An 18,623-nucleotide genomic window follows, 5' to 3' on the forward strand; every position below is an offset into this window, starting at 1 on the left:
ATCCCAGCCCGAGGACATTGATGCAGATGTTCCTCAGGGCAGTGTTCCCTCTGCTCCTTCTCTAATCCTCCCTCCACCATAAGGTTAGTAGTGCAGATATTCTAATGATTACAACGGTTCAACTCCATTTGCAACGCTCAAGATAATGCAATGATCCACTCATTCATAGGAATCTGAGGGGTAACTTTTGCACACAAAGGGTGGTGGGTGTATGGAACGAGCTGCCAGAGGAGGCAGTTGAGGCTCAGACTATCCCAACATTTAAGAAACGTTAAGATACATGGATAGGACAGGGTTTGGAGGGATATGGACCAAACGCAGGCAGGTGGGTCTAGTGTAGCTGGGACATGTTGGCAAGTTGGGCCGATGGACCTGTTTCCACATTGTAAGAATATTTAATTTTGTGTTTAGATGATGTTGTAGGAAAGATGTTGTCAAGCCGGAAAGCGTACAGAGATGATTTACGAGGATGTTGCCAGGACTCGAGGGTCTGAGGTTGAGCAGGCTGGGACTCTATGCCTTGCAATGCAGGAGAATGAGGAGTGATCTTATAGAGGTGTATAAAACCAAGAGAGGAATGGATCGTGTAGACGTACAGAGACTCTTGCCCGGAGGATATGGGAATCGAGGACCAGATGACACAGTTTTAAGGTGAAGGGAGGAAAGACTTCATAGGAAGTTGGGACTAGTGTAGATAGGACACGTTTGTTGGCATGGGCCAGTTGGGCCGAAGGGCCTGTCTCCATGCTGTATGTCTCTATGAGTCTATGAGAATGGATGCAATCTAGATGTCACATTCTACGCCTTCTAATTTATGATGCCTTTCCTTATCTAATATCAGCTTTATTTCAAATAACTAAGATTCCAAACTTTGAATGAGACGATGAGCAAACATGAGTAAGTGAAGATAAATGGGAGTTTTAGGTCCTGACCCGAAGGAGGAACTGCTTTGACAGAAGGAGACAGTTCTATTTCAGACAAAACCAAAAAGATTAGAAAAAAACATGAAGATGGACACAAAAAGCTGGAGTAACTCAGCGGGACAGGCAGCATCTCTGGAGAGTAGGAATAGGTGATGCTTCAGGTCGAGACCCTTCTTCAGATCCGAAACGCTGCCCATTCCTTCTCTCCAGAGATGCTGCCTGTCCCGCTGAGTTACTCCAGCATTTTGTGTCCATCTTCAGTGTAAACCAACATCTGCAGTTCTTTCCTTCCTGTAGAAAGAAAAACACACAAAGTTGTGTAATATTCTCGCACTTGGTCAACAACATTGTTATATATTGCCGTTGACACAAGGAACTGCAGATGTCGGTTTACCAAAAAAACAGCTGTTATATACGTAAACAGTTAAATGCTGTTAAATTAATTTGGTGCATGGATAGGACAATTTAGAGGGATATGGACCCACCGTGGGAAGGTGGGACATGTTGCCCGGTGTGGGCAAATTGGGCTGAAAGGCCTGTTTCCACGCTGTATCACGTGGAACTTCTTTACTCAGAGAGTGGTAGCTGTGTGGAATGAGCTTCCAGTGAAGGTGGTGGAGGCAGGTTCGTTTTTATCATTTAAAAATAAATTGGATAGTTATATGGATGGGAAGGGAATGGAGGGTTATGGTCTGAGCGCAGGTATATGGGACTAGGGGAGATTATGTGTTCGGCACGGACTAGAAGGGTCGAGATGGCCTGTTTCCGTGCTGTAATTGTTATATGGTTATATGGTTATATCACTCTATGACTATGACTCCATATTGCTGATATGAAACTCTTGTTCTCATTGTGGGATGTATAAGAAGATTGGTTATTTTAGTTGTTTGAAGAGTGGCAATTATTCCGTTAGCCCACAGAGCTAGTGTGTGGAACAGCCATGATTAGTTCATCTTTTCTTTGTGATCCTTCGGGTTGGGAATACTTTCTGCAACTAATATTCACGTTCATAATTGATAGGAGCGGGATTAGGCCATCAAGCCTACTCCGACATCCAATCATGGCTGATTTATCTCTCCCTCCTAACCCCATTCTCCTGCCTTCTCCCCGTAACCTTAAAAATATCCATCGACAGCCACCACAGCAATGATTCCATTGGCCCTAAGAGCTATATCCATCTCTCTCTTGAAAACATCCAGTGAACTGACCTCCACTGCCTTCTGTGGCAGATTCACAGCTCTCTGGATGAAAAAGTTTTACCTCATCTCAGTCCAAAATGGCCTATCCCTTATTCGTACACCCTGGTTCTGGACTCCACCAACATCGGAAAAATATTTTTCCTGCATCTAGCCTGTCCAATCCCTTAAGAATTTTATATGTTTCTATAAGATCCCCTCTCATCCTTCAAAATTCCGGTGAATATAAGCCCAGTCGATCCATTTTTTCATCATATATCAGTCACACTATATCTGGACCAAACGCAATATATTGTTTCAGCACTTCTTAACGACACCTGTGAATCTCGGGTATTAATTAGTAATTAACTCATTCACAGATGTAGTCACTAGGAAACGGGTCTAAATAACACGGTGGATAGGCTGCCAGCATGAATGAACTTTTGTTAGTCAGATGGGAAAACTTTTTGTTTTCTTTCTTTTTCTCTTAAGCAGCCTTGTTATCCGAAAGAATGGCTTTTTTTTTTTTAAGCACAGGTAGAAAGACTCGCATGAATCTAATTCTGGGTGTCGACCTCAGCAGCTTTCGTGAAGTTTAATCACTCGTTAACCTGACCAGATGAACACACGGTCCAAAAGAACACAAAAAAAAAAAAAATCTCCCACTTAATTATATGCTGCAAAGTCTCGCACTTCCTGCTGCTAAACCTAATCCCACAGGTGCTGCCTCTGTATCTCAGGCTGTTTACTGTTTGGTGGGCTGGACTATGCAGCCTTTTGACAGCAACCGATTTAGCTTGAGAACTAATGGATTAACCTTTCACTGAAGGTCAAAGTACACTGTAGGATTAGCCCTCGTCAAGGTTTTCTTTTCTAGGAAGTGCCGTGGAATAGAAAATGCACCTCTCTTGTTCGATTATTATGTTCTAAATTTCACTGGTCCACGCCGTAATTTGCCGATTATAATCAAGAAGGGGGTGATTATTTACTGCCAGTTCCTGGTTTGTTGATAGCTCCGGAGGTTTGCCACTCCCGAACTCCTGAATTTTAGCCCTTCGTCAGCTGGGGAAGGAGTCCGAAAATTCACCTTTGCCCATGCCGACAAGTGTGGTATGCCAGCTATTCCCTTCTGAAAAAGGTTGGGGTATATACGTGGAAAGCTGGGAGTCCCATAGAGGGAGTGCAGAGAAGGTTCACCAGACTGATTCCTGGGATGTCAGGACCTTCATATGAAGAAAGACTAGATAGACTCGGCTTGTACTCGCTAGAATTTAGAAGATTGAGGGGGGATCTTATAGAAACTTACAAAATTCTTAAGGGGTTGCACAGGCTAAATGCAGGAAGATTGTTCCCGATGTTGGGGAACTCCAGAACAAGGGGTCACAGTTTAAGGATAAAGGGGAAATCTTTTAGGACTGAGATGAAAAAAGTATTTTTCACACAGAGAGTGGTGAATCTCTGGAATTCGCTGCCACAGAATGTAGTTGAGGCCAGGTCATTGGCTATATTTAAGAGGGAGTTAGATGTGGCCCTTGTGGCTAAAGGGATCAGGGGGTATGGAGAGAAGGCAGGTACAGGATACTGAGTTGGATGATCAGCCATGATCATATTGAATGGCGGTGCAGGCTCGAAGGGCCGAATGGCCTACTCCTGCACCTATTTTCGAAGTTTCTATGTTTTAAGGCAATAAATATAGGCGCGTGAGGTGAAAGAGCGGATCCACTGAAAGAGAGGCACGTATGGTACTTTGTTATAACTTATCCATTGTGCCGCTGCAAACCATAGGAACGAAAATGTAATCTAGAAAAATAAAGCATGTTTTTTTTAACAAAGAATGAAAGACGAATGAAGAGATTTCTAAAGAGTGAACTGTGAAAATTGAAAAACCTGACTTTTATTATTCAGGACTAAGTATTAAAATGCCTGGAAAATGTTGATTTTTTTTTTTTTGCACTTTCTAAGGATCTATTCAGCATGTTGGAGAAATAATGATCAGAACACTTTACTGGCAGAATGAAACAGATGTCATGGTCATTTGGTATGCAGCAACACATATTAAAAGCAAAACGTTGTTAAGAATAGACACCACAAGAGATTAGAATGACACAAAAGCATGAGTGAAGTGCATATGATTGTTTCTTATTCTCTTGCATTTATCTGAATGAATATTTAATACTAATTAACAGATGAAACTACCAGTGTACTGTTTTAGAACCATGGCAATCCCTGCCTGCATTCACGGATCACAATTTGAAAGCATTCATTTACAAATCCAAATAGGATTACCTAATTTTTATTTCACAAGAGATTGAATTGTTACTAGCAGTAGATCAATTTTCATTTCATTAAAGACAAGTCAAAAAAAACTCCGAAGGTAGACACAAAATGCTGGAGTACCAGGCAGTGTCTCAGGAGAGAAGGAATGGGTGGCGTGTCGGCTCGAGACCCTTCTTCAGACTGGGAGTCGGGGGGAGAGGGAGACAGAGGTATGGAAGGGTGAGGTGTGAACACGAAAGATCAAGGGGGATGCGGATCAAGGAAAATGTAGCGTGGATCATTGTTAGCTGAGGGCAAAGTGGCAATGAAACTGGCGGTAATAAATAGTTGTGAACAGCTTAAACTTTGAAGATCCAAATCAGGGTGTCTCACAAGAAACTGCAGATGGTGGTTTACAAAAGAGGGTGCAAAGTGCTGGTGTAACTCAGCAGACCAGGCAGTATCTACAGATTGTGACGCTTCAGGCCGGGACCCTTCTTCAAACCCGAAAAGTCACCTATCCATGTTCTCTGGAGATGCTGCCTGACTGGCTGACTTACTCCAACACTTTGTGTCACATCTTGCATTTAGATTCATATGCAAGGGTCAAAGAAGATTTCCAATATCATTTTAAAAATACATTATTATGGTGCAAATATAGACAGGACAAAGCATTCTGCATGAGATATTGCAATGTGCCATTACATTTACTTATTTCATGGGTCCTCAATTTTTACATATTATTTACTCTCTGCTGTCTTCTGGCAGCAATTAAAATATCATGTCTACTCGGCCATTCAATCATGGCTGATATATCTTTCCCTCCCAACTCCACTCTCCTGCCTTCTCCCCATAACCCCTGACACCCGTACTAATCAGGAATCTGTCAATCTCTGCCTTAAAAATATCCATTGACTTGCCCTCCACAGCCTTCTGTGGCAATGAATTCCACAGATTCACCACCCTCTGACTAAAGAAATTTGCCCTCATATCAATAGACAATAGGTGCAGGAGTAGGTCATTCGGCCCTTCGAGCCAGCACCGCCATTCAATTTAATCATGGCTGATCATCCACAATCAGTACCCCGTTCCTGCTTTCTCCCCATATCCCCTGACTCTGCTATCTTTAAGAGCTCTGTCAAACTCTCTCTTGAAAGTATCTAGAGAACCGGCCTCCGCCGCCCTCTGAGGCAGAGAATTCCACAGACTCACAACTCTCTGTGGTGAAAATGTTTTTCCTCATCTCCGTTCTAAATGGCTTACCCCTTATTCTTAAACTATGGCCCCTTGTTCTGGACTCCCCCAACATCGGGAACATGTTTCCTGCCTCTAGCGTGTCCTATCCCTTAATAATCTTATATGTTTCAATAAGATCCCCTCTCCCGTCCTTCTAAATTCCAGAGTGTACAAGCCCAGCCGCTCCATTCTATCAACATATGACAGTCCTGCCATCCCGGGAATTATCCTGGTGAACCTACGCTGCACTCCCTAAATAGCAAGAATATCCTTCCTCAAATTTGGAGACCAAAACTGCGCACTGCATACTCCTGGTGTGGTCTCACCAGGGCCCTATGCAACTGCAGAAGGACCTCTATGCTTCTATATTCAAGTCCTCTTGTTATAAAGGCCAACATGCCATTCGCTTTCTTCACTGCATGCTTACTTTCAATGACCGATGAACAAGGACCCCCAGACCCCGTTGTACTTCTCCTTTTCCCAATTTAACACCATTTAGATAATAATCTACCTTCCTGTTTTTGCCACCAAAGTGGACAACCTCACATTTATCCACATTAAACTGCATCTGCCATGCATCTGCCTACTCACCCAACCTGTCCAAGTCACCCTGCATCCTCATAGCATCCTCTTCACAGTTCACACTGCCACCCAGCTTTGTGTCATCTGCAAATTTGCTAATGTTACTTTTAATCCCTTCATCTAGGCCATTAAGGTAAATTGTAAATAGCTGCGGTCCCAGCACCGAGCCTTGCAGTACCCCACTAGTCATTGCCTGCCATTCTGAAAGGCACCCGTTAATCCCTACTCTTTGTTTCCTGTCTGCCAACCAATTTTCGATCCTTCCGAAAGGAACGTTCTTTTATTCTGAGGCTATGACCTCTGGTCCTAGACTCTCCCACTAGTGGAACCATCCTCTCCGCATCCACTCAATCCAGGCCTTTCACTATTCGTTAAGTTTCAATGAGGTCCCCCCTCATCCACCTAAACTTCAGCGAGTGGAGGCCCACTATCTTCAAACGCCCATCGTATGTTAACCCAATCATCCCTGGGATGATTCTCGTAATCCTGCTCTGGGCCCTGTCCAACACCAGCAGACCCTTCCTCAGATATGGGGCCCAAAGCTGCTCACAATACTCCAAATGATCCACATCCCTCCATATCCATGTGCCTATCCAGCCTCTGAAATGCCACTGCTGCAGTCAGATATTATAATCTCACTTGAAGCCAAAAGGAAACACTTTTCTAAAATAAAGAGTGTAAACAGACAGAAAAGCAAGGGTTAAAAAGCTGGAGTAATTCAGCAGGACAGGCAGCATCTCTGGAGAGAAGGAATGTTTCAGGTCGAGTCGGAAGAAGGGTCTTGACCCAAAACATCATCTAGTGATGCTGCCTGTCCCGCTGAGTTGCCCCAGTTTTTTGCGTCTACCTTGTTGGAAGGAACTGCAGATGCGGGTATAAACCGAAGGTAGACGCAAAAACTGGGGCAACTCAGCGGGACAGGCAGCATCATATAACCATGTTATATGGTTATATGATGCTGCCTGTCCCGCTGAGTTGCCCCAGTTTTTGCGTCTACCTTCGGTTTAAACCAGCATCTGCAGTTCCTTCCAACAAAGAAAAAGCAGGGGAGATGGGGCAGAAATGGATAGCGCCAGTGGAAAATAAAATTGGATGAATACTTTGTGTATGGCCCCCAAAGGCAGTAATTTCAAAGATTCCATCCTGCCTTATTCTGGGGGTGTGAAGCCCCCCAACACAAAACCTATAACCTGACACGACTCAGTCATCTCGTGAAAGGGATGAGTGCAGGAAGTCCATGGAGTCACGCTGAGTGTGGAAATTGGGCACATTGTTCATGTAATTAGAAACCTTTAACCAGCTAACGTGGGGCGCTGGAGCTGGTTAAAGGTGTTATGATGTCCCAAAATAGTTTTCCATGGGCACAAATGAAAGAGGAATCTTTCAGAAAACTCTAGTCTTTCAGTCCGACTGTGTCCAATATCAAATTGAAAGATAAGTACAACCCCAGCTAAAAGGAACTGAACTTGTCATGGAATGAAATCCAAGTTTCTTTTATGGGGGGAAAAAAAAACAAACTCCTGGGGAAATGTAATACTCAGACTTAATTATTAGGCTCCAAATACCAGTTCATGCTTGCAGCTCACACACAAACAAACAAAGAGAGCAAACAAGTTGGGAGAACGGGAGCGGAAATGCTTACTGTATAACGAAGATTTACTGACAAGATATTGGGCGATTTGTGTGCAGGTTTCGTTCAGATTCATTGTGCTACTCCGGTGGATGGTGCCAGAGATGGCGGATGCGAGCGGCAAGGTGGTTGTTGAGGGCGATGGCAGTCGAGGAAGGGACACGTGGGTGCCGGAGGGCGCGACCCCAGGAACAAAGGAGGATCCAACATGGGGGGGAACCGAACCGCTGTGGGGGGGGGGGGGGGGGGGGGGGGAGCTGCGAGTGGGACAACAAAGGCGGATCTTGCTTTCTAAAAGACTTTGTAACTTTGTCACCGCCCTTTATGTGGTGACTCTTTGCATACCTTGGGTAAGCAAAACATAGAATTTCACTGTGATGTCACATGTGATAATAAGATCATCATTCCTTAATTCCTTCATTCAGGAGTGAGGCTGGTAGGAGGGGAGAGGGAACCGGAGTCAGGCCCACCGCACCCTCGAAGTTGGCTGCGGGAGGCCCCCCTGGGGAACAAAGGTGGACGGGCGAGGATAGGGATGTCACGTACAAGGAAGGAGATTACTGGAGGCCCCCAACAGCCTGGGACTCGCCTGCAGCAAGTACCGCTCATAAGAACTAGAGTGTGGAATTTGCCAAAATGGTGCCAAAACATGGGGCCCATTGCATGCGGGCTCAGTAGACTATTTCCATACCCTTGCTAATCGAGGATCAGGGGGTTAGGCAATACTCTACTAGACTGTTTGTATGAACGTGTTTCACTGTGTTAGCACTTCGCATATGTGCCAATGAAAGGACCATTGAACCACATTGGGTGTGGAGCCAATCTCATGCAGTGGACTTTGCGGAGGAATTCATTGCCACAGATGGAGGAACAGGCCAAGTCAATAGATATTTTTAAGGCGGAGATTGATAGATTCTTGGCTAGCATGGGTGCCAAAGGTTACAAGGAGACGGCAAGAGAATCGAGTTGAGAGGGAAAGATAGATCTTGAATGGCAGAGTAGGCTTGATGGGCCGAGTGGCCCAATACTGCTCCTATGACTTATGACCTTATGAATCATGCTATCAATTCCGTCTCCTTCTGTGACAGAAGACTTCTGCGGATGAAACAATTGGAATATTCAACCTGTCTCATGCTCTTCTGTCCATCGGTTACCTTTGCTTAGAACTTTATCCCAGGGATGTGGCTAATCTTGGGGAAATCCCAAAGACGTACAGGGCTGGTAGGCTGGTGGTAAATTGCCCCCCTTGCGTAAGTGTGTGGTGGAATCAGGGTGGGATTGATGACAATATGGAGAGAATAAATACATAGGAAGGAACTGCAGATGCTGGTTTACACCGAAGATAAGACACAATATGCTGAAGTAACTCAGTGGGACAGGCAGCATCTCCGTAGCGAAGGAATGGGTGACATTTTGGACCGACACAATTTGTCACCCGTTCCTTCTATCCAGAGATGATACCTGTCTGGCTGAGTGACTCCAACATTTTGTGTCTATCTTGAGAATAAATGTATATTAGATTGGCGTACAATTAGTGTAAAGAATGGATTGATGGTCAGCAAGGACTTAGTGGTCTTAGGTCTTAGTGGACTTAGTGGTCTGAAGGGCCGGTTTCCATGCTGTATCTCTCAATTACTCAAATAAATTAGGGTGTGATATAATTAATGTTAACCCCATTATTAATACAATAGAGTGATCCCAAAGTTGTGCACTGGTCTTGTTAATCCTGGCCTGATTGGAGAGGCTAGGGCTTTAAAATTGGTTAAAAGCTTCAGGGCTACTGGGAGATTTGGTCAATTTGGGAGTGCTCTCTGCAGAAATGGGATAAGCTGCAGTGGTGACAGTTTGTCTAGAGCCTAGATCCAAGCTGCAGGAACATCTGCAGACCCTGTCAATTAGGTGCAAAATGCATAGAATGGATTGGATGACTGCAAACCAGACATACATACACCTTGTAAATAATTGTATATAATGTTGCAGAGTTCTACTTTGTTGAGTGTTGATTGGATGATGTATTGAGCCTTGTCTGGTTTTCTTGCAGATCAGGGTAAATGTTGCTATTTTTGCTTCCTTGAAAAGCCCTGTTTGAATACAATGTACTAGCTGCTGTATTATTGGGTTAGGGAAATGTCCGTTATGTATGGGGTTAATCAATATCTGTAATTGGATTGTAAAGAGACCACCCCCATGTGGTTCGGCCCTCGAGGTCCGGGGACCTATAAAAGTCTGCAGCCACGAGGTCCCGCGTCGATCTCCTGGGAGAGCGCTTTGGACTGCGTGACCTTCTGTAGTGTCTCCGTTTGAGTGAGGCCTAGAGGATCGGACCCGCGAGGCAGATACGAGGATCGGACCCTCAGTGGTTAGGTACAGTGGTGGCAACTGTAATTGTGTTTTGTTTCATTAAAGATGATCAAGTGCATGATTCAGTGGTTTTTGACTGAAACTAGACTGGGGGGGGGGGAGCTTAGAATGAGCAAATTGCAATCTCAAGGCTGAAATCATTCAGAGGATCTGTTCAAGGTTTGCTATTGTAACGTGTTGTATCTTCCGAAACTTCAGCCTGAAGTTTAGTTTTGAAATGCAATTTGTGATTCCATTTTTCACTTAACTACCTCTATGAAAGCATACTCCATAAAACACACTGTGGTTAGCAGCAATGGTGTTGTAGTTAAACAAACACCTCTCACAACATTGCCATTTGGTGTCTCTGCTTCTCCTTGTATTGTCAAGGGGATCTATAAAGCCATCTCACTTTTGAACTCATTCCATCATACTTTTAAATTGACAAACCATGGTCTTCCATCTGGGCTAATTAACATATGATTTGCCTCCCATTGCTCATGCAACTTATGAAGGGTGTCATGGTGACACGGCGGTACAGTTGTTGCTTTTCAGCGCCAGAGACCCGAGATCGATCCTGACTACGGGCGCTGTCTGAATAGAGTTTGTACTTTTTCCTCCCTGACCACATGGTTTTCCCCAGATGTTCCAGTTTCCTCCCACACTCCAGGTTTGACGATTAATTGGATTTGGTAAAAATCGTAAATTGTCCCTAGTATGTTCCATTGGTTTGGTGTACGGGGATCGCTAGTCGGTATGGACTCAGTGGGCTGAAGGGCCTGTATCCTTGCTGTGTCTCTAAGCTATGTGGATAGAGAACTGGCTGGCAGACAGGAAACAAAGAGTAGGAGTAAACGGGTCCTTTTCAAAATGGCAGGCAGTGACTAGTGGGGTACCGCAAGGCTCGGTGCTGGGACCCCAGCTATTTACAATATATATTAATGATTTGGACGAGGGAATTGAATGCAACATCTCCAAGTTGAGGTTAGCTGTGAGGAGGATGCTAGGTGGCTGCAAGGTGACTTGGATAGGTTGGGTGAGTGGGCAAATGCATGGCAGATGCAGTATAATGTGGATAAATGTGAGGTTATCCACTTTGGTAGCAAAAACAGGAAAGTAGACTATTATCTGAATGGTGGCCATTTAGGAAAAGGGGAGATGCAACGAGACCTGGGTGTCATGGTACACCAGTCATTGAAAGTAGGCATGCAGGTGTAGCAGGCAGTGAAGAAAGCAAATGGTATGTTAGCATTCATAGCAAAAGGATTTGAGTACAGGAGCAGGGAGGGTCTACTGCAGTTGTACAGGGTCTTGGTGAGACCACACCTGGAGTATTGCTTACAGTTTTTAGTCTCCTAATCTGAGAAAATACATTCTTGCCATAAAGGGAGTACAGAGATGGTTCACCAGAATGATTCCTGGGATGTCAGAACTTTCATATGAAGAAAGACTGGATAGACTCGGCTTGTACTCGTTATAATTTAGAAGATTGAGGGGGGATCTTATAGAAACTTACAAAATTCTTAAGGGGTTGGACAGGCTAGATGCAGGAAGATTGTTCCGGATGTTGGGGAAGTCCAGGACAAGGGGTCACAGTTTAAGGATAAGGGGGAAGTCCTTTAGGACCGAAATGAGAAAAACATTTTTCACACAGCGAGTGGTGAATCTCTGGAATTCTCTGCCACAGAATGTAGTTGAGGCCAGTTCATTGGCTATATTTAAGAGGGAGTTAGATGTGTCCCTTGTGGCTAAGGAGATCAGGGGGTATGGAGAGAAGGCAGGTACAGGATACTGAGTTGGATGATCAGCCATGATCATATTGAATGACGGTGCAGGCTCGAAGGGCCGAATGGCCTACTCCTGCACCTATTTTCTATGTTTCTAAACTAAACAAAAAAATTAAAACTACTTTTTTCTTGTAAAATATGAGATAAATAAAAACTATTGGAATATGATCAAACATATTGTAAGATTACAAATACAGTGAACACTTCAGACTTCCAGGGAATAATACAACTGTGTACCAATATCAATCTTTACACTTCTGTCTCATCTTCCTAAACATCCACCTGACAATCTACACAATGAAAACATAACTCATTCACCAATTAATCTTTGCACAATATCTTGGTGTCTTGGACATAGAAACATAGAAATTAGGTGCAGGAGTAGGCCATTCGGCCCTTCGAGCCTGCACCGCCATTCAATATGATCATGGCTGATCATCCAACTCAGTATCCCGTACCTGCCTTCTCTCCATACCCCCTGATCCCCTTAGCCACATGGGCCACATCTAACTCCTTCTTAAATATAGCCAATGAACTGGCCTCAACTACCCTCTGTGGCAGAGAGTTCCAGAGATTCACCACTCTCTGTGAGAAAAAAGTTCTTCTCATCTCGGTCCCTAAAGGATTTCCCCCTTATCCTTAAGCTGTGACCCCTTGTCCTGGACTTCCCTAACATCGGGAACAATCTTCCTGCATCTAGCCTGTCCAACCCCTTAAGAATTTTGTAAGTTTCTATAAGATCCCCTCTCACTCTTCTAAATTCTAGAGAGTATAAACTAAGTCTATCCAGTCTTTCTTCATAAGACAGTCCTGACATCCCAGGAATCAGTCTGGTGAACCGTCTCTGCACTCCCTCTATGGCAATAATGTCCTTCCTCAGATTTGGGACCTTGGTCAACTCCGCAGTAACCAAGAACAATTAACACGTTTTTGTCAGCTTTCAAATCAATCTCACCAATCTCATTCCCCCAAGTATTTCCCTGTAACTTTTTGAGAAATCAGAAGCCCCAGGTTTAAGGTGAAGGGGGAAAGACTTTGTGGGAACCTGAGGGGTCTCTTTTTCACATAAAGTGTGGTGGGTTTATAGGACGAGCTGCCGGAGGAGGTAGTTGAGGCAGGTACATGGAGAGGACAGGTTTAGAGGGATATGGGCCAAAGGCAGGCAGGTGGGACTAGTGCAGATGGGGCCTGATGGCCATTGTGGGCTTGTTGGCCTGAAGGGCTTGTTTCCACACTGTGTGACTCACAAACTCATTCTCAAGGATTATATCAGGTACAGGGGGTATCGGTTGTGTCGGTATACAGGAGAAACTGGAATTATTTTCCTTAGACCAGAGGAGGATGTATAACGTTTTTAAAACCATAAAGGAAATAGACATGAATTATTCACATTGTTGGAAGCGTATGGAACCATGAGTTGTTGAATGGAAGTGATTGACAAATTCTGCTGTTCTGATTTTGTGAACAGACATGAAAGTGTCTACACTTAAGATAGACACAAAGTACTGAAACAGGCCCTTCAGCCCATCGAGTCTGCACCAACCAGCGATCCCCGCACATTAACGCTACGCTATCCGACAGTTTTTACATTTATACCGCCAATAAACCGGCAAAACTGTACGTCTTTGGAGTGTGGGAGGAAACCAATGATCTCGGAGAAAGCCCACGCGGTCACGAGGAGAATGTACAAACTCCGTACAGACAAGCACCCGTAGTCAGGATCAAACCCGGGTCACTGGCGCTGTAAGGCAGCAACTCTACCGCTGTGCCACCGAGGGTGGTTGGAACTGTGGATATGTTCTTCTCATGAGAGTGGTGATGAATCAACCCAATCCACAATCTATGTTCAAAGACATGGTGGCTTATCCTTTGGGTTAGGGATAGACACAAAGTGCTGGAGTCACTCAGGGCATCCCTGGAGAAGAAGGATGGGTGATGTTACAGGTCGGGACCCTTCTTCAGGCTGAAAGTAAGGGGTGGTGGGGGAGGAGGAATGTGAAGGGGTCCAGGATCAATCAGGGCCAGCCACAAAATTTACCTCTGCCAGGGTGTTTCCTGGTAGCTCCATTGCTGGTTTGGGATGGTGAGATCTACATATGGATACAAGGTCGGAAGATGGGTCTCGACCTGAAATGTCACCTTTCCTTTTTCTGCGGAGATGCTGTCTGGCCCGTTGAGTTACTCCATCTATCTTCGCTTTAAACCACCATCTGCAGCTCCTTCCTACACAAGTCTAACGAATGTTCTTTTAATATCAATAAACCAGAATGAAAATGTAAAGAGAGCAATACTCACAGGCACATCAACATACTTGGCAGCGGCTTTTACCTATGGGCAGAAAGGAACAAAACATTGGCCACAGTCTAAAATGTCATAATTTAGTTTAGGTTAGAGATACAGCGTGGAGAGAGGCCCTTCGGCCGACCAAATCCGTGCTTACCTGCGATCCCCGCACACCAACACTATCCTACACACACAAAAGCAACTTGACAAATAAAGTCTGAAGAAGGGTCTCACCCATCCCTTCTCTCTGGAGATGCTGCCTTTCCCACTGAGATCCTCCAGCACTTTGTGTCTATCTTTGGTTTAAAGCAGCATCTGCAGTTCCTTCGTACACACAGGGACAATTTACTGTCCCAACAAAGCTATTTAGCCCACCAACCTCTACGTCTTTCGAGTGTGGGAGGAAACCGGAGCTCCCGGGGAAAACCCACGCAGGCCACGGAGAGAATGTGCAGACTCCACATGGACAGCACCTGTGGTCAGGGTCAAAGCTGGTTCTCTGGCGCTGTTAGGCAGCAACTCTGTGGAAATCAGCTGACTCCTTAAACTCCTTTCCACCAAACTGCTTTTCTCGTGGCCCTCGGGCTCCCTGTTGGCCGCTGCACGGTTGCATCTGTTGCAACAGCGGCTCGTACGAGTAAAAAGTAACCATTTTTTTCGTCACGAGTATTTTTTTACTCGTGGACATTTTTTGCAGGGATGAAAAAATGTTTATCAGATGTCCTGAGTACCTACCGTTGGCATTACGAGCCGCTACGAGACATCCACGGACGAAACTCCTACGGACCCGCTACGGACATTCTCCGAGTTCGGATCAGGGGGAAACTCGGGAGAACTCTTGAATTACCTCGTACAGTGGGACAGGGGCCTTAAAAATATCCATTGACTTGGCCTCCGCAGCCTTCTGTGGCAATGAATTCCACATGTTCACCACCCCCTGAATAAATAGATTCTCCCTCATATCCTTCCTAAAGGAACGTCCTTTTATTCTGAGGCTATGACCTCTGGTCCTGGACTCTCCCACTAGTGGAAACATCATCTCCACATCCACTCTATCCAGGTCTTTCACTACTCACTTGCTGTATCTGCTGTCTCCCTGTGGTACCTCTAAAGTCTCAAGTCATGGGATCATGGATATGTGTGAAGGCATGAAATAATTATTAACTTTCATTCAGTTAATGCACATATTCACGGTGGACACGCAGATTACTCACAGTGAACGATAGGATTGATGAGAAGAAGGTTCCTTCATCATATCGTGACAACTTGGATAAGACGCCTTCCAGCACAAAGACAAACTTGGTGGGGGAGGAGAGAGACGAGAAAAAGAAATTCAGTGCAATGCCAAACTGATTCTTCCAACACAGAAACTCCAGATGCATAATGTGGGTGGGAATGAACAGCAGTCATTAAATTAATAATTTCAGTTGATTGCAAAATGCTACAAATAAGGATAGACTGTGGAGTATGATCCTGGACATTAAAATTGAATATTAATCTTACAAGTTATTTTGGCCGAGTACCAAGTCGATATTTGTTATGTTCTCTCAAATTTCCTCTCTCGATGATCCCATCTCTGCTAACTTTTGTATGGTCCTTCCTAGAACGCAACACGCTGCTCCCATCTCTTCTTAGGGATTGGCATTCCTCTTCTCTGAGAAGCATTTAAGGATTTACCTCCATCTCAAGAACTTGCTGTAGAGTCATAGAGTCGTGCAGCATGGAAACAGGTCTTCAGTAAACTTGTCCATGCTGATCAAGATGGTCCATTGAAGTTAATCTCCATTTGTCAATGTTTGATCCATATCCATCTAAACCTTTTCTATCCATCAAACTGGACAAGTATATTTGACTCCACGCTGCAGTCAAACCCCGTGGTGTTATAGTCTGCAGCAAGGAGACTTCAGGCCCAGTGCTGAGCCTAGGACCTAGGTAGTCCTTGCTTTCTCCCTCTTTCCCCTCCCCTTCCCAGCTCTCCCACTGTCTCCACCTCTTCCTTTCTTCTTCCCCCCCTCATCCCCTTATCAGTCTGAAGATGGGTCTCAACCCGGAACTTCACCCATTCCTCCTCTGAGTTTCTCCAGCATTTTTATCCACCTTCCATTGTTCCACCATCTGCAGTTCCTTCTAAAACAAGTATCTTTTCAATGTTGTTATCATACCTGCCTCAACTACCTCCTCGGGCAGCTCAATCCATACACACACCACCCTCTAAATGATAAAGTTGCTCCTTAGTTTCCTATTAAATCTCTTCCTTCTCACCTTAAACCTATGCTCTCTGATTCTTGATTGCCCTACCCTGGGTATTAAAAAAAACTGCATGCACCCCATCAATTTCCCTCATGATTTTATACACCTCTATAAGATCACCCCCTAGACTCTTACACTCTGAGGAAGAAAGTCCGAGCTTGCCCAATTTCTCCCAATAACTCAGGCCCTCGAGAACTGGCAACTTCCTCGTAAATCTTCTCCGCACTCTTTCGAGCTTAATGACATCCTCCCTATTGCAGGATGACCATATTGAACACAATCCTCCAAATGTCTTGTACAACTGTGACTTAATGTAAGTACCAGATCTACGATAGCTTCTGTTATAGTGAGAGGGAAATTGTTTAGTATTTGTGTCGTTGAGGAGGTGTAGTTCTGTTTGTACCAACAACTCTCGATTACCTTACTCAAATGTTCTTTTCTTTGTGCGTCAGTGATCAGTAATAAAAAACATTAATATATTGTAGATGTAAGTTTTAATGTTTTAATAATTCAAACATTATAATGTTTGTTGGAAGCAGTTGCCTGGACAGTGTTTTACCAGGATGCTTCACAGCTCAGTTTGGGAACAGTTCCATCCAGGACCACAAGAAATGGCAGCAAATTGTGGACGCTGCCCAGACCATCACACAAACCAACCTCCCTTCTATTGACTCCATTGATTCGTCATGCTGCCTTGGCAAGGCCAGCAGCATAATCAAGGACCAGTCTCACCCTGGCCACTCCTTGCTCTCCCCTCTCCCATCTCCCAACGAATGCATTTCGTTGTCTCTGTACTGTACACTGACAATGACAATTAAAATTGAATCTGAATCTGAATCTGAATCGGTCAAAGGTACAGAAGTGTAAAAACGCACACCTCCAGATTCAGGGACAGTTTCTTCCCCGCTGTTATCAGGCAACTGAATCATCCTACCACAACTAGAGAGCAGTCCTGAACTACTATCTACCTCGTTGGTAACCCTGGGACTATCTTTGATCGGACTTTACTGGCTGTCCAAGCCGGCCAACAATCACCCCGTACACTAGCACCATCCTACACACCAGGGACAATTTATAATTATTACCTAAGCCAATTAACCTACACACCTTTATGTCTTTGTAGTGTGGGAGGGAACCGGAGCACCAGGGGAAAGCACGCATGGTCACGGGGAGAACGTGCAAACTCTGTACGGACAGGACTGGTAGTCAGGATCGAACGCGGGTCTCTGTCACCGTGAGGCAGCAACTCTACTGCTGCGCCACCGTGCCGACCCCAATTCATATCAAGCAATCCCAGGATTTGTATAACATTGTGGTTTCCGTTTTGGCTTTAGGAATAAGAACGAGATAAATTTTCATATCTTAACACGGTAGGTACCAGGCAGAAATGTGGATCATTTAGAGGCCTGGCATGCTCATGGTTTAAACCATTAGATGAATGCACATTATCTGATAGATAGAAACTCAGCACCTTCCTATATCTCGGGTATGACATTGGCAAGGTGCTCCAGCCACTTCTTACCTTTGAAACCAGAAGTGAAATCATTTCTTTGAAGGTTTCTTCAATCAAAAGGTCGATCTTTGAGTGATACTGCTGCTGTAATTAAAAAAACGACAATGACGTCTTGCAACACGACCGAGGAAAGAGGGGGGGGGGGGGGGGGGGGGGGGGGGGGGGGGGGGGGGGGGGGGGGGGGGGGGGGGGGGGGGAGGGCGGTGAAAACAATGTCTTGTATCACATCAAACACAATTAAAAACTATAATTGGGGAGAACTTCAAATGGAAAACCTTGAACACTACCTCCACACCCAATGGTGTTTTACAATCAGTGCCAGAATGCTTCCCATGTACACTGTGGTATTAAGCAGCTAATAGGTCTATTATTTGAGTGAATCGAGTTGTAGACCTTATTCAGGCACAGGAATGTGAAGGATACTCTTTTTGTCGGCTTCATTGCAATTAGGACTGCCATGTGTTTTTTTTTTCTAAAGACCCGTGCAGTTGGCTGAGTGAAAGGCGAGGAGAAGATTCAATTAATGCAACATTTTATGTCTGACAACTCTCATTCATAAGTCATTTAAGCTGCTCTGTGAGAAAAAAAAAAAAAATGGGAGACCCTGATTGTTAACTGCACAAGGGGCCGTGTATTCAGATAGCAAAC

At 44.7% G+C, this 18,623-nt stretch overlaps 1 protein-coding gene across 7 annotated transcripts in view; it reads right to left on the reverse strand.

Moving 5' to 3' along the window:
• Nucleotides 1-18,623, reverse strand: part of cadps2 (Ca++-dependent secretion activator 2) — a 371,627-nt gene that overhangs the window by 40,098 nt on the left and 312,906 nt on the right. For all 7 annotated transcript variants that reach the window (XM_055650231.1, XM_055650236.1, XM_055650233.1 and 4 more), the window contains 3 exons: nt 17,985-18,059; nt 15,427-15,510; nt 14,225-14,257 (listed from right to left, as the gene is read on the reverse strand). In XM_055650231.1, the coding sequence (XP_055506206.1) occupies nt 14,225-14,257; nt 15,427-15,510; nt 17,985-18,059 (192 nt within the window). The remainder of the gene's footprint in view (nt 1-14,224; nt 14,258-15,426; nt 15,511-17,984; nt 18,060-18,623) is intronic.

This window comes from Leucoraja erinacea, chromosome 19 (genome assembly GCF_028641065.1).
Source record: "Leucoraja erinacea ecotype New England chromosome 19, Leri_hhj_1, whole genome shotgun sequence".
NCBI lineage: Eukaryota > Metazoa > Chordata > Chondrichthyes > Rajiformes > Rajidae > Leucoraja > Leucoraja erinaceus.